Raw genomic sequence first — 16,886 nt, forward strand, 5'->3', positions numbered from 1 at the left:
TAATGCAAGTCTTTGCTCCATCTTTTAAACTTTGGTGATCGCAATCAACTATTGTATGTCTTTGTTTTATTTCTGTGCTCTTTCTTTCCCTGAAATCTCATTAATTTTCTTCTCCTCCTTTGAGTCCAATAGTACAATGAGCTGTGTATATACATGTACACATTTACACGTATTTATATGTATATATATATATACAAAGACGAATGAAATGGCGAAAAACATCTTAGATGACCATTGCAAACTCTTTTTGATCAAGCCATCATTGTTCAGATTTATTTCCTCAATCATCAAGAGTGGATATAGTCTAGGTTTAACAGTGTCTGGAAAAACTAGTTTTTGTAATTCACATATCCATCCAACCATGTGAAAATGTTCAGTTGAAAAATGATGTCCCTAAGTCTTGATTCCAGGTAACGTTTCTGTGATTGTTTTGGGTGTATTTTTATTGCTATATAATGATGCTAGGCACAAATCAACCATACCCTCTACAGGCATGCTATGAGGGCTTGTCAAAATAATCATGAATTCTAAGTGCTGAAGAAATCTGACCTGGAATGGTTGGTAACTCCTGGCATTCCTTAAAAATTGATCTAACCCCAAATCACACATAATCTGATTTATTAATTTTCCTCCACCCTACTTTCCCTTTCCTTTTGCTTTCTCTCCTTTTATTTCTATATATAACTTCTGGGCTACTAAAGTGCATGTGTCAGTATCTGAAATTTACATTGTAATGTTTCTACTATGATCTATGCTTTGTGGACAATGTGAGCTTGTATGCAAAATTAGTAGTCTCACAATCAATGGTGATGAGCTGTCATGTTAGAAATCTCAGTTTAAACTCAAATCCATAAAGTAAACCTCCAGGTTATGTTTGGTGAGCTAAATATCATCTGTTGCTCCATGCTGAGACTTTAAGTCCTTTTTATCCATCCCTGGAGGCTGCCCAAGAGCACATTAAAGGCTCCTTGACATTTCTGGAAAAGAAAGAGAGAAAATTCCAGCTTGCTGGCTAAAATTTCCATTCTTCCAAGAATAAATGTGAACTGTTCCCTAGCAGAATAGCTTTTTCTTTGTGAATGCTGATTCTGGTATCTGAGTTGTAAAAATATTTCAGTACTAGAAGTGTATTTTTAAAACCAAATTCTGTTCATCTCCTGTTTCCCTGTAGGCTGCATATTGCAGAGATTGCAATTACTACATTTTCAAAGAATATGAAGGTCTTTGTATTAAGTAGAGCCTATTAAGATTTTGGCAGTATTCCCAATCCAGTAATACAGAGACAGAATTGTCCTTTGTGCACACTAAAAGCCTGATTTGAGACTTGGAGAAACAAAACTGATGCTTTTGGCCTGCTGACCTTTTTGTTCTTGACAAATGCCTGTGGGTTGAAACACGGGCCACTCTGTTTTCTTGTAGTTAAATTTAAAAGAATAAAAAGGAAGAAAACAATTGATAAATGTAGTCCAGAGCACTAATATAAGTAGAATTCTTTGAGCCAGTTCAGTCTTTTAATGTGCAAGGGACTATTTCTTCTTGTTTTAAGTAATACTCATGGAGTGTCAGAGAGCTTGTTAGAGGAACAAACCTGAATTCATTTGTTTATAGAATGATTATTAGTGAGCTGAACTTTCCTTAAATTACATGGAAAATGTTAAAAGAGCCTGAAAGTCAGTTGTGTAAGCGTGCTACTTTTTTCTGAATCTCTGCTTTATATATTGTTCAGGATGGGAAATGCTTGTTGAGATAGAAACAGAGACATTTTATCTTTATTACTCAATATTTGGCCTCCAAAGCTTTTTACTCTGCACCACTGAAACCCTCTTTTGGATGCAGATTTATTACTTTGTGCATGGGATCTTTTTACAACGTTAATCAACATGGTACCTCAGTGATTCAAACAGGCTTAATTTTGTCTCTGCAACCGCCTTAGAGTGAAGAAACATTTCTATTGCCATTCTACAGAGAAAAGATTAAATAGTGAATTACCATAAAAAGCTACATGGTACTTTTTAAAATGAATTTTGTAATGCCTACTTACTTACCTGGGAAAGGTCCCTGGAAGAAGTCTTTTTTTTGGCCAGTCTGAATATGGTAATGGAAAATTTGAGCTTTGATTTCTGTTGAGAGTATCTGGGTAGCACTTCAGAGACTCTTCTTTTTGATTGTATGGGAGATGGTGAACATTCAGTATGTGACTGTGCATGCAGATAATAGACTAAGAGGCTTGCAGTTTCACAGAGAACATAAGAAATGTAGGAATAAAATCAAATGCTCCTGTATGACATTCAGCAGCATAGCAAATAGCTCTCCTTTGATTTTTTTTTTTTTTTTTTCTTAACTCACTTTTCAAATCCTAGGACAAGTGAGCCAAGGGCCATATGTTAAGTAACTTTATTAACTAGACAACTCATATTCCTTTATGAAGTGTTTCTTCCCTTGGTGCAAGCTGTCTCTTGAGTTTCCAAGGAAAAACTGGAATATTCTATTGCAAGAGAAACATCACTATCATAAAAGCCTTAATATTGAATGAGAAGTCTAGAGGAACCATTGCAGGGATATGCTGCAGTAGGATGGACAGGTTGTTGATCACCTGCCAGTCTGACACAAGGTTCTGTGACTGTCATTGGACTTTGATTCTTTTTTTATTAATCTTTTTAAACAAAATGCTTTAGCTTGGGAAACACTGGTGATAGGCAAAAGTTGCCTGTACAGTTGATTTTTGTCAGAGGAATCTGAAACGTGGTGTTGAGAAGCATGGGGGAGAGTTTTGTACTGTAGAACTGCTAGAGTTTTATGCACAAGGGATGTAAGAGATTTTTGCATGCCAACAAAAGGCTGTCTCCTCATCTAGTGTTACATTAAATGGATCAACGTTAATTTATGCTGTTTTTAAGACATTTTACTAGGAGCACAGCTATTTCTTTCATTTTGTACATAGTAAACTGAGTTTTCTGTTCTATGCAGAAAGAAATTGAAGACCTCCGAGTGAGACTGTCTGTGTTAGAAGAAAAAGATCAACAGCTACAAAGAGAAATAGAAGAACAAGATAGACTAATTCAGTCACAGGACTGTGAACTGACTGCTTTACTTGGCTGTGTTTCTTTGAGAGAGCTACAGGAAATAAGCAAGGCTGTGGATGACACTTTAGCATCCTCCTATCAAATTCCATTCAGTTTGGATCTCCCAGGAACAATAAAGAGGTATTTAAATATCAATACATTATCACTGATGTTAAGTCTTGTACCTTCCTAGTGTGATATAGAGTTCACTGCCCGTTGTTTCCTAAGTAATCACGCTAGCTATTTACCTGGATTTGGACACTTAAGAATTTCTAAGAACAGATATTGTTGTCCTAATATATTTCCTTAGGAATGAGGACCTTGTAGTGATTTGAAGATTTTTGTGCTTCATATTTTTATGGAAAAGAGCCATCTACAGAAAGCATTTGAATCCATCGATTGTTATCACCTATCATCAATTTAAATTAATTTTTGGTAACTAGTGAAATTTATTTCCTAGCTTGGTAATGCAGTAATTGCAGCATATTTCTCAGTATGAAAATGTGTACCAGGCACCATCCAAATAAATATTAGAGAAGTCTCTTGCTTCAATGAACTTCCAAAAGTAATAAAGGCTGCTCTGATGAGTGTTATGCTCAGATATTGGAATTGAGGTAGTGGGGGAAGGGATAGGGCTTGAAGGCTTTTGGGACAGCTATGATTAAATGCAAAGCATATGGTTCTTTTAGATGGAAAAGTAGCTACTTTTAGTAACTTTTTTTCCCCCCAATAACCTCATCTTTTTTTTTTTTTTTTAAAAAAAAGCAATAGAAGTATTTGAGGACCTGCACGTTATTGACAGTCAATGAAACGTTAGTGATGGAACTTGGAAAGTGTTATTTCTTCTGTGTCATCAGGACACAATAGAATTCCTATTTATCCTAACTTTCATTCCTCCCAGATAAGCAGTAGTTGTGTTGCTTGCATCTGTTTTCCCTCTCTTTGCATTTATTGGATTTAGATTATTTGTATTAACATTCATGAGAAGCTGCTGCTCATGTGTGCTAATTTATACCAGTTTTTTTCTTAAAGTCAGCAGAATGTCTCATAAAAGACACATCCCTCTAGTTTGCGGTTTGTTTAAAATTTTAAATTAGGTTATGGGAATCTTGAATTGTTTAGTTTGTGATAATCGTTGCTTATACTTATGTTTCAAAGACTGAGGAATTATAGGTTTCAAACAGTCTATCTGAGAATATAAACTTCGATTTGAGTTTTCTCTTAGTTTTGAGTTTGCTTACAAAAGAATATTCAGATTTACTTATTTATTTTTTCCAATCACGCTGCTGATGCAACATTTGAGTTGCACTTAGTCTTTAGGAAACTCCTTGATGTCTTATATTAGTACTGGTTCAGGAACAGCTTCCTTTGAGTTCTTCACTCACCAGCGCCATGAATAACACATTTACCTGAAAGAATGCAGGCATTTGTTATTGGAAGTGTGTGCAGAACTTTAACAAAGATGTATGATTTTATTTTTGAATGAGGCCTTGAAAGACTTTTTTTTTGTTTCAGTTTTGTTTGTAGATCAAATTTTGTTACTGTGGGAGCTGACGATTCATAGACTCATAGGAGAGGAGTCATAGAATCATACAAAGGTCTGGGTTGAAAAGGACCACAATGATCTTCTAGTTTCAACCACCCTGCTATGTGCAGGGTCACCAACCAGCAGACCAGGCTGCCCACATGTGGCCTGGCCTTGAATGCCTCCAGGGATGGTGCATCCACAACCTCTCTGGGTAACCTTGGGCTTCTGTGTTGAGGTGCTGTGTATCCTGACTGGATCTGAACCTACAGCCTCAAAGTGAGCTCACTGTCCTTAGCATCATGGTCTGCTATATCCCATTTAAATGTTGAATGTGCTCTGATAGCTGCTCTAGTAAAAAATGCACAAGCTCTTGGGAACAAGGATTGAAATTTCCAATCTAGGTGTTGAACTCAACAGCTTGACTTCATCAAATGGTCTCTTCCCTTGACTGTGTTTTTTTGGATCTCTTTGGTTAAGCCATGTGCTTCTTTAGGTACCTGAAGCAATTCCAGGGCTGTTCTGTGTGATGGTCATGCATGATTCTGGGATGGATTCTCAGCCACTTTTTGCTTCCAGAGTAAAATATATATCCAGAAGTGATGAGGAGAGGGATATGCTCCTGCTGTGGTTTCAGCTAGTAGTGAAGTATTACACTTGAAGTGATAAGTGTCTTCCTTTTAAATCTGTGTAATCCATTATACCTTGGATACAGTGATCTTATGTCTGTATCCAGTTATACTGTTCTCTTTTTGCAAGGTTTTCATCTTACATATGGATATAAGTCAGCTAGCATGTGTACACTTCCAGTGGGCCCATGGAAATCCATCCTCTACATAGGTGACTTACTGCTGTAAGCAGGGCTACAATTTCAAGCAAGATCTTGTCCCTCTGGGCTCTATCTATCTAGGTTTTGAATATCTCTAAGATAAATATCTTGCAGCCTCACTAGGTATCCTATCTTTGACCACTCCTCCACTGCATACTCTTTTGTTTTCCTACTGTATCTAGCCAGAATTTCCCTTGTGCAACTTGCATTGACTTATCCTAAATCAATACACCTTGTGAAAGACAATGTGCTAGGTAAGAAGTTGAAAACTTAACAAAACCAGTTCTGCATACTAGTTCTAAATTCCAGAGTCTTGGGATAGTAAAGAAATATTCATTTTATTTTATGATCTATTGCTAAAGAAAAAATTTCATTTTTTTTTTTTTCTGAAGTTTGGACTGAATATGTGAGAAATAAATAGACATGTACTAAAGAATGGTGCTTATGTTGAAAGTCATTCAATACTGGTAGGCTGCTGACTGATTACAAGTTTCTGGGTACCAGGATGAAAGATATTGTGTGTTTTAGCCGTATTGCTTGAGTCAGTAAAGTACTGCTATCATGTGTTTTTGTGTAATTATTTGTTGGGTAGAAGAGCTGCTTTCAGCACTGGGGCAGCACAGGGCTGATATGTAGCATCTCTTAAGATAATATCTGCTATAATTAATCATATTCAATGACTGCATCTCACCATAAAAATACAAGTTATTTTGCTTTTCTTGGTGTGAATATCATCAACTAGAAAGTTATTAAAGTAAATTTAAGGGAAAGTAAGAGAACATCTTAAATGAAGAAAAATCACTCAGAATTGTGTAGAAGGTGGAGTGCAAGTCAATGTAACATTGGCTCGAGCACTGTTTCAAGCTTATTTCTCTTGTCGAGCATTGTTATTTTCAGGAAAATTAATAATCCTTTGTTTAGCCTTGTTTATCTTTTTTAAGTGGTGGATTTTTTTTGGAAAACGAAAGCCTTTGTCAGTAATTTTAACATGCTTAGAGTTTGAAGACTTGAGAAATGTTAAATGCTTTACTCTGGAATCTTGAGGGCCGATGGAGGTCTAGTTTAAAGTAGGGGCAGTTAGTTTTCAGACAAGCTAGCCTGTGATTTGACAGGGTTTCTTATCCAGGTTGAGACCGTAAAATATGGTTATTTTGCTCATCAACACAGGCTTAATTACCCTTGATAAACTAAAGGGCATAATCATTATTATAGAATGAGGAAATTACAGTACAGAAGCTCAGACTCCTTGTGTGGGATTTTGTGTTAGAAACGTGTTCAAAAAGTGATGGCAGCAGCTGGTGTTTGTGTGCTCTGACATTGCGTGTTACTTGAAGACAATATATTGAAATCAGAGACAAAGTCTGAGTGTTAAGTGTGAAGGACTTAGTTCTGGAGATTGCAGAGGTTTAAAATAAAAAGGTATCATCTTCATTTCCTCCACTGAAGAGAGGAAGTTAAAAAAATAAAAAGCATTTCTGAAACTCTGTACCTTGTATCTTCTCATTATAAGATATGATGATGTTTATTATTTGACTTACTTCTTCAGTGCCCATCATTACCTTTTTTTCCTCTCACATTGGAAACTTGCTTCTATATGTGGGGACGTTTGTTGTACTTCTGTTCATATTTAGGTTCATTTACTTTTAGTTTTGATTTTACACACATCTCCAGATGTATACGACTGCACAGCGTGTCATCCTTGAAATAAATTACACAGTTCCATATGGACTCTTGTCTGGGCAATGAATGCTGGTTGAAAGAAAGAAATTCAATTAAATATCTTCCAAAAACTTGAATCCTCCACCTCTTTTACACCGCTCCCATGGAACAATTTTTGATTAGTGTGTGTGTATATATATATATATATACATGTGTATAATATGTATAATATATATATATATATATGGGAGTATTTTATTCTTTATGGGATGGTTTGAGCTTTTTTGTTGTCTGCACTTTTTCTTGATTTCATAAATCTAGCAGTGCTGAGTTTATAAGTAGAAAGTGATGTTGGTAGATTGGTTAGATGGAAGCAAACTAATCTCAACTTTTTTTTTTTTTTTTTAATATTCTTAAACATTTTGAGGGATTCCTATGCCATGTTGTGGATTGTTCCATTAAAACAGATGGTTTAGTAGACCTCTAAGCATAATGTGTCATTTTTGAGCTGTTTTTTGGCCTCATTTGCTGCTGGAGTACTTAGCTGGTCTAGTGACTGGGTACACATGGAACTGTTTTAAGTAAGTTGCTGTTGCATTCAACTTCTGTTGCAACTTTATTTCATTGTCTGACTTGATCTGTCAGGTGGGCTGACAAAGAAGGTAATTTCTCTAGTGGCCCCTACAGCTAGGGCTTACTCACTGAGCAATGGGGAATAAGAAGAGCAAGCCCTCAATCATCTCAGTAGTTGAATTAATTCAATTTCATGGGTCTCCAGGAATGGAGATGTCTGCACTGATATTAGTTCTGAGCCCAGGCCCCTGTTCCATCACTCTGTAGTTCAGTGACTTGGGTCCACAAGTGCAGGTGGGAACCCATATTGTAGAGAGGAGAAGGGCTTCTGCCAGGTCTGCTTGTGCACAGCAGCCACTGACCATCCTTGGGAAGATCAGGAGGAGCTGGAAACACAGTAGAAAAAGGAAAAAGTCAGTCTTCCAACACTCATAATAGAGCAATGCTAGAAACTTGAAATAATTTGCAATTGTGGAGGCAGGTCTTTAACCTTCCGAAGCAGCAGAAAGATGAGTACCATCCGCTTGAGTACCCATGTGTGCAGTGTAATGAGGAATCTATTTTCCCCTGCTGAGCATCTGGTTTCCCCTGCTTGCCTTAACAGCATCCAGTGGGATGCTTCAGCCCATAAAGCCCAGGCCACATTTGTGCTGATTCCTCTGGGTGTATGTGCATTTTAAAGACCTTTGTTTCTCTTCAGGGAAAAATGACCAGCTGTCTCTGTCAGTATAGGATACTGAATTCATTTGTATGTAATAAATGATTAACAACAGTCCACGGACAGACCGTTTTAGCCAGTGAAGTCCAGAAGATGTTATTCTTAGGGGAATATTTGCAGCTGCCCTGGTCATGCTCTGGTTTGTGCTGTTCTCTGACACACTACAAAATGATGTAGTAGAAAAACAAGAATTTATTAATCCAACAGAAAATTTAAGGAGAATGTCGGTAAGTGGCTGTTGCAGAGAACCATTTGATGATGCCTTTGTTTTCCATCTGATGCTCCTGTTTTGAGAAGCAGTTGGAGCAACAACTGCCACAGCCACGCCGTGGCAGCAGCTGACAGTAATGGGAAATACAGCAGCGTGCAAATGGCTGGTTGGAACAGACGGCCAGCTTAACTCTCAGAATGGTGTTTTATAAGGCCAGAAGGCTTCTCAATTCGTGACAATAAAAATTTAGCTTGGAATCTTAATTAAAAATGCCAATAACATCTAGCTGTTATATTACACTTTGCATGAATATGACTAAGATGTAGTTTTTTTCAGTGTAGCTGAAACAAAGTGCAGTCATCCCATGGTTCGACAGGAAATCTTACTGGTGAGCTGAGGTTGTACAAGCCTAACAGGAAAGTGTTCTTCTAGTGCTGTCTCTTGACAAATGCAGTGTTGAGAAGCACGTGTATTGAAGCCATCACATAAGACAACATCAGAAAAGTACTGCTCTGCAGAACGATAGCTAGAAGGGCAACTGGAGCAAAATAAGCTCCCCGATGTTTCAGAGATAGGTAGATAATTCTGGACTTTCATTCACATACCTTGGAGAATTCTGTATATTGAAATCTGCAGAAGGACAAATGCTCCTGTACCTTGAAGTACATCTCTTGATATTTTTTGTCTCAAACCAGATTAATTTTGAGCTTGGAAGCTTTCCAAGGTAACACTTGGCATTTTACTACTTTTTCAGGTAGCTAGTCTTTTTAATTGCCACAAATTTCACTTTTACTATGAATTAAGCACAATTTTTCTCTCCTTCTGCTTAGTGTCGAAGTCCACCCTCAGGAGCAGTGACAGATTTAGACAGATAAATTGGATTTTTACCTATTCAGTTTGACAGAAATTCTGCTTCTTTGTCAGTGTTTAACTAGTTCTGTTGTCTTATAAATATCTTCTATGGTCTGCATATCTGAGAAAAAATGAGTTTCTTTGAAAAAATCCACATTTTATGTGTCAGGTATGATTTTTGTTTCCCAACCTGGAGATGTGAAAATCCCATTGTTTAAGTCCCATGGATCAGTGCAAGAAGTTGGAAAGGAACTTATGTGCTTGACTGAAATATTGCTTTCTTCCTATGCTAATATGTAAGCCAAATCATTATGAACAGATCACGTGAAATGAAGATAAAATTGCTGTCCATTGTCTTACATGATTATGCTCCAAGTATGGTGTGGAATAGACAAATATATGAAGTATATGTTTCATTTTAGTATACTTAGTGACCTAGTTCTGAATGTTCTTAATTAGCCGAAAGTGTAGGACTGACGATGCCCTTGTAGATTTTTGTCCTGGTGAAAAACTTCACATGGTTTCTGTAATTTGAATTTGTTGAATTTACTCAAGAAAATTTTGCTTTTACACAAGAAAACATCAGGTATGTATGTTTTCTTAGTTTTTCTTATTCTTCAGCCCTAGTGGTAGATTACTAACTTAAAGCTGCCTTGTGCTAAGTACAGTTTTGCTCAAAAGCATTTTTTTTATCTTGACTTCTCTTCAAAGCCTTCTGAAAGATGTTCATTAAGGGAACTGTAGAAGTACAAGAAAGTTATTGATTGTTTGATTTGATTTTTATACAGTGGATTTCTTCCTTGAAGGCCTGCTGACATCCCTAGACTTAAAATTTCTAGTGGATTTTTGCTTTGATGTAGGCTGGTATTTATACCAAATGTTCCATGAGTAATGCTTCAGATTTTGTAAAGAACTGGACAAAGGCTTTTTGGAAGGTCAGCTTCTGTTTACTGCTAAAAGCAAGATTACAAGCATAATGCTCGGGATGTGTATTTTTATCTTCTAAGAAAGCACAACTTCTGGTTACTTCAAATCTGAGGAGTCTTCCTCTTAGGAACTTCACATCAGGAAAGCCATTCTTTCTGTGGATTTTATTGGGTTATTGATTGATTATCAGACAGTCAAAGGCCAAATTCAAACATGCTGCAAGTTGTTTAATAATCAATAAATATAAGAGGAAGGGAATGAGTATTCCTATGAAGTTCAGCCCATTGTTCTTATATACACAACTTGAATGTGAGTAATTTTATATTGTTCTGATTGTACTTAGAATGAAAGTGTGCTTTTTGCTGTAGGACTGTAATGTGATACGGAGATAGGTCCTGATATTTCACTTCCTAGAAAAATCTTTCAGGTAACAGCAAAGTAAAGAAGAAGCTTTGCTGTAAAGAGTACCCTTTGTCTTTCAGTTTCTGCAGGCTTAGCTCAAATATTGTCCCTAAATTTCCATGTAAAAATAAAAAATCTCCAGTATAGAATTTGGTTATTAATATTTGTACCCCATGTGTAATAAGTTCTTTTGTGCACTTTTGTGCAGGCTACATTCTGACTACATTTTTTTTGTCAGTGTATGTGTATTTTGTCATTAGTACTGGAACTATATCTGTTCCAGCTGTATTCTTATGTATCATGAACATAGAGATCAGTGTGACTTTGCCCATTTTCATTCTTTGAATATTTTCTTAGGAAGCCAAATATAACATAAATGCACAATAGCCTCATATGTGAAGGGAAGTATACTAGCAAAGTGGAAGGAAAGAAATTCAGCAACATACCTTCCTTTAGTAGAAAGCCATTCTTCCCAGTATTGTACTACTCAGCCTTCCTCTGAACAAAGCTACTTCCACACTATCTGCAGTTCCTGCATATAAATCACAGGTTCTTAGAATGTTCTTTAAAAAGATTTTAAACTGTTACATAATGAAATTTAACATCCTTTGTGGTCATATCGGAAGTCTCTGATTGAATGACCAGTCCTCTTGATTTCCAGTCTTCCTTCTCAGTCAGTCTGGTCTCAGTGGTTGCTGCTATTTTGTCTACCTGCCATTCCTGATTATGAACATTATCTCATCAGTTTCCATCTGTGTTATTACAATTCACCACACCCAATGCATATATTCCTCTATGGTCACTGAAATGAGATCCTCACAAGGCACTAGTTTGTTCAAAGTATTTGGACCTTACAATTTTTCCCTTGAGTACAGTTGCATTCTATGTCAGCCTCAGGTCCTGAATATACAGCACTTTTATGTCCTTTGTGCATCTTAAGTCTGTGTTTTTACTTCCTTCATCATCCAAAAAATGTAATACCTTATTGCCTGATTTCCTAGTGTATACAGTGAGACCCCACAATGTAGCAAGTTTACACTGTTTTTATCTCTTTATTAGGTTATTAGGGGTCCTAATGTGTGTGTATCCAAAGGAAACAATTTAAACAGCTTATATGGCTATTGTATATGATACATAGGGAGAATAGCAGATGATACATAGATTGCCATCAGTTCTATTACTGTTAAACCTTTCTTCTCTAGCATTTAGTCAGTTAAATTTGTATTAATTGAATTTCTGTCTTATTCTACTCCTTCCATCAGTCAGGTCAAGAACTTTGCATTGTCTGTGATGAAGTTAGCTTATATTGGATTTGAGATGCAACTTCTAAATGGCTCTTATAATAGATTGCAGAGGCTGTGAGAACAAGCAGTCAAATTCTTGATTATCTGTTCTACCAGAGAAGAATAGCAATGAATCAAAACTATGGCCTTTTTCTCAGGCGAGAATTAAGTGTTATTCCAAGGAGCTCTTTTTAATGCTGTTATCCCCAATAGTCATAAGTAAAGCAACTTCTAAGCAGACAGCATACCCCTTTTAAACTGAAATATGATGCTCCAGGGTGCTGGTAAAAGAAAATACTGTTTCTGGTTCAAGTCACATGTAACAGATCATGGCTGTTAAAACCTTTTGTTGGTGGAATGAATCGGTATTGACCGCTTGGTTACTGCTGCGGGTCAGCTGGAGCATTAGCTTGTCAGTTAATTGGAAAGCTTGTGAGGGGTTTCTCTGTGATGGTGGCTGGTGGTAGAAGAGGAAAGCCTGGGAATATGATCAATGATAAACTATTCTTGCTTGTAAAAAAAAAAAACTGTTTTCTGTAAAAACTCTGTCTGGTTCATGCCCAGTTCTGGTTATTGTTTGTGAATAATATAATGAGTTTATCTCCAAAGGAATAAGGAGTTGCTACAGTAGTACACTTAAGGCTTACAAATAAATTCAAAGCAAAATACTGCTGTGAAATTCGCACTGTAAATTATAAGTACAGTAGTGAGAGTCTGCATGAATGCTTTAACACTAAAAAGAATATTTGGAGTTTGTGTGTCAATGTGTATTGCCGATTTGAGTCAAAACTATGATTTATTGACACTTGTTATTTACTGATGTTGCTCAGATTAACATGAAACTTTCTCAAAATTCTACTCTCACTGAAATAGCAGTATGTAATTATGTATGTATTTTTCAGTGACTTCATAGATGATCATAGGAAGAAATTAGAGGATATAGGTGTCTTTTCCCACTCAAATGCTAGACCTGAGAACCCAAGTGGGTTTGTAAATCCTCAATAAGGGTTTTAAAACTAGGTCATAGTTTGTAATGCTGTTTTGGACATATAGTTTAAAAATAAGATAAAAATTGATCTTGTTTCCTCTTAGCTATGTGATCTCTACAGAGGACTGAGGCATCATATAAACTTGAGGGGGGGGGGGTTCTTTGTGAGGGAAGTAAACAGCTGAGAGGAAATACCCTCTGAAGAGGTTTGTTAAATAAAGGTGCCGTTTTGTGTTGTTGTTCTTCTGGCTATAACTGCACTTTACATTTTTATTATGTCTTGGATCTTTGGAGCTGAATTTTATAAGTCAGGTTGAGAACAACTGGGTCAGTCACCCATTACTCATTCAATTACACACTGCAGCCTTGCTGCTCCCAGTTGACATCTGAACACAAGGCGTGGCTCTTTTTTACATAACCTGTCCAGTTCCAAATCTATTTGTATAGATTCTGGAAGTCCCTGGGAATTTCATAGTCTAAGAAGGGAAATGGTGAAAGAGTTCATTCCCCCTGGCATTCCCAGAGGCAGGCAGGAAGCTGCTAATGGCATAATTTTGTATGTAATGTTTCCAATTTTGTCCATATTGTTGTTTAGGAAGAAATATGAGAATTCTGTTTGGGTTTGACAACATCTCCACTTTTGTGGTGGTAGCCAGTGTATTTGCTGCTTTTTACAGGCAGTAGCTCACGTTGTCATAAGCTGTTTCTGAGGGGACTGCTTCATGTGGAGCTGGAGGGTTCCTGGCATGCTGTGGTGTTAATGAGGTGCTTGGCCTTGCTGTTCTGTGGGCTGACAAGGTGTGCGCTTTGAGAAGGAGGGTGTTAAGGAAAGCAATACAAATAGCTTCATCATTAACTGAATTAGATTATAATTGCACAGCTGGAGTCTGCCTCTGAGTCCATCTTGCTTCCCATGTGAAGTGGGGCAGGGTGTTTCAGCCAGGCTTTGTGGATGCTTGATAGCTGAATGCAAGTCCAACTCCATGTGTGCTGGAGTTTGGGCTGACATGAGTGCTGGCTTTTAAAGCTGAGCCCAGTAAGTACTGTGCTTGGGAAATAGGAATCAACTAGTCCTAGAAATTAAAACTGAAGTGCATGCAGGTAGATAGCAGGGCTTGTGTGTGTCTCAGTGAGCACTCAGTGTTAATGCCTGTTCTGATTAACAATGCTTTTGTATGTTTCTCTCACCTGTTAAATGAATACAAAGGTGCCTTATCTTGCAAGGGTATCTTTGAAATAAATCCAGGCTTTGGTTGTAAAGAAGGAGAAATTTTATAATGAGATTAAAAGGAAGAATTGAAATATTGCTGAAGGGGAGCAGTGTATGCTGAATTGTCTAATGGAAAAGAAAATAGTGTCTGACAATGTAACTGAATGTTGTATAAAAACATACACCTGCAAAATAGGTGGGAGAGGGAATTATTGTGGTAGCAAAAAATAGTGTCTGGACTCACTCCTGATGTTGTATTAATATTTGAACTTTGTTAAAAATGTAACTTGTGCCTTTGGTGCGTGTAAATAAATTGACAAATTTATGTAATGTTCAACAAAATCCAAGTGTTGAAGCCTACGTACTTCATTCCACATAGAAGTGTCTTGTGTAGCAGACCATGATGAGCAGAGAAGGTCAACTTTATTTTATTTTAATCCCTTCTAGCCTTCAGGAGAAAGAGCAGTCACTCAGCATGGCCATTAAAGAAACTACTGCCAAAGTAAGTACCCATCAGCTATCAGTTTTTCTTCAGAATATTTAGAGAATCAGCTAATACCTTGCATTATTATTGTCTATATTTTGCATTTTTTTTTTTGTTGTTTCCTCTGAACAGATTTTACTTTTAAATATTTTAAAATGTACACCCTGAAAAAAAGATAATTCCACCTGGACAGGCCACAGAGATTATGCTTAAGGAAGTAGATGGAGTAATCTATTGTTTTTTGCCTTATGTTTGCCAGTGATCAGCCTTGTTGATGGCCTCAATTTAGGAACAGACTCAGTGCTTCATGAAAAGAAAGTGAACTCTCCTCACAGATGAATGCATTTACACTTTGGCTCTTGCTTCCTAACAGTCAGGTTTGGCTGGTGTGGAGAAAGAAAAGAAACAAATTTCCTCTTTACCTTGTGTTTTGCTAATAATAAACTAGCAATCTTTTTAAAACTGCAAAGCAATGTAATGTTATTCGTCATATGTTGGTTTTTAATTGGAGGTGTTACAACTTTCTTTTTAGTTTTTTTCTCCTGGTCTTCTTTCCATGAAACACACTGCTGTATTTTCCTTGGTATTGCAAAAATGGCTCATTGAGCACCAGAGCATCCTTACTCTGAGTGCTCTAGGAAGGTTTATTTCAGCTAATTCATATAGGAATATGTGGAGCAGAAAGAAAACGTTTGTTTTTCAATCATTAATTTTTCTGAAATTTATTTCCTCATGTTCTCTCCTCTCACAAAAAGTAATGAAATATTTATCCTTTGTTATCCTTTGTACTCTATTCTTCATAATCATTTTCCTAACACTTCTGGCATTCACTGTTAAGAAGACTGATTGACTGCATCTGGATACTTCTTTGATATTTTTTTCCCTCCTCTATTACATGCATATGCACACCTCTTGGGAAATATTAATACAGATTATAATAATATGACACTCCTCTCTGTATTTTTAAATCACTCTGAATAAAGTGTCGAGAAAAAGATTATAATTGACCTTCAGGTCATCCACTGAAATGAATGAGAGATTTGGTAGCTCAGAGCATGTCATGCAGATTAAAACACGTTACATACATTTTCAGGAGAAAAGATTAAGTGTGATTATATATTTTGAAGGTTTATTTTTTTTTTTAAGTATAGTACCTAAAAGTTTTGAATAAGAACTGAAGCACTGGGTAACCAATGAAAAGTGATCACTGTAGAATTCCACAACCTATTTTGTTTCTTTAAATATTCAGTAGGTAAAATATTACTTTAATTTCATTCCATTCTTGTGTGACGGCTTCTATTTATTAAAAACAGTAAATAGGAAGCAGGTAATCAGACTCCTCCAAATCATTTATTAATTTCATTCATTCAAATAATCTCATCGTATTTTCTTCTCAACCTGAATGGGGCTGGTCTTTTTAAACCTCCTCATTTTATGGGGAAAATACTACTCAGTGAAAGACTTTTTCCTTCCCCCAAGTGTTTGTGGCCTTTTCTGCCTCATCTGTGCTGATTTCAGCTGGGGTTGCAGAGGCTACGAATCAGTCTGTCAGTGAAGGCAACAATCCCCTTTATCTCCATTCTTCCTTCAGAAATTAATATCTGCTTTTGCAAGTGTCAAGGTTGTGCTGTATGAGGATATCCAGTGGGCTCTTCTATCTTTTCAGGTGACATAAAGACAATTTCCATGTCTTTTCTAAAACACTGTTATAAAGAAATATGAAAGCTAATCAAAATTCTTCTTCTTGGGATGGTTGGAGGAAGAGATAATTTCAGGGGCTTTGGTCTGTATCCTTGTTCCCATTTCTGCCACTTGAGATTAACATCATACACTGTCAAGGCAGAAAGCATAACAATGGGCAAATTTGATATTTTGCTTCATTTCAGATTGATTCCACATAGCTTTGCTAAGCAGCATTCCACATTTTTCATTACAACTGTCTTCTGATTTGTAGGATTTATTCCAAAAGAGATTTATTTATTTATTTTTAAACTCAACAGAAACTGAAAACAACCAACCAAACAAAAACACGAAGGACTTTTTAAAAGAGAAACGTTTGATATTTGTCTGTAAAGAACTTTCCTAAAGCTGAATGGGAGCTTTTTTGTAACTGGAACTCCTTGGTCTGTGTGCTGCAGCATTGCTGATCTTTGGTAACAAGGC

General features: G+C 36.6%; 1 protein-coding gene across 7 annotated transcripts in view; it reads left to right on the plus strand.

Annotated features, from left to right (window-relative positions):
• DISC1 (DISC1 scaffold protein) overlaps positions 1 to 16,886 on the plus strand; it is a 184,279-nt gene that overhangs the window by 63,309 nt on the left and 104,084 nt on the right. For all 7 annotated transcript variants that reach the window (XM_072333836.1, XM_072333840.1, XM_072333833.1 and 4 more), the window contains exons 6-7: positions 2,968 to 3,203; positions 14,687 to 14,741. In XM_072333836.1, coding sequence (XP_072189937.1) covers positions 2,968 to 3,203; positions 14,687 to 14,741 — 291 coding nt within the window. The remainder of the gene's footprint in view (positions 1 to 2,967; positions 3,204 to 14,686; positions 14,742 to 16,886) is intronic.

The sequence above is a fragment of the Excalfactoria chinensis genome, chromosome 3, assembly GCF_039878825.1.
Source record: "Excalfactoria chinensis isolate bCotChi1 chromosome 3, bCotChi1.hap2, whole genome shotgun sequence".
Taxonomy (NCBI): domain Eukaryota; kingdom Metazoa; phylum Chordata; class Aves; order Galliformes; family Phasianidae; genus Excalfactoria; species Excalfactoria chinensis.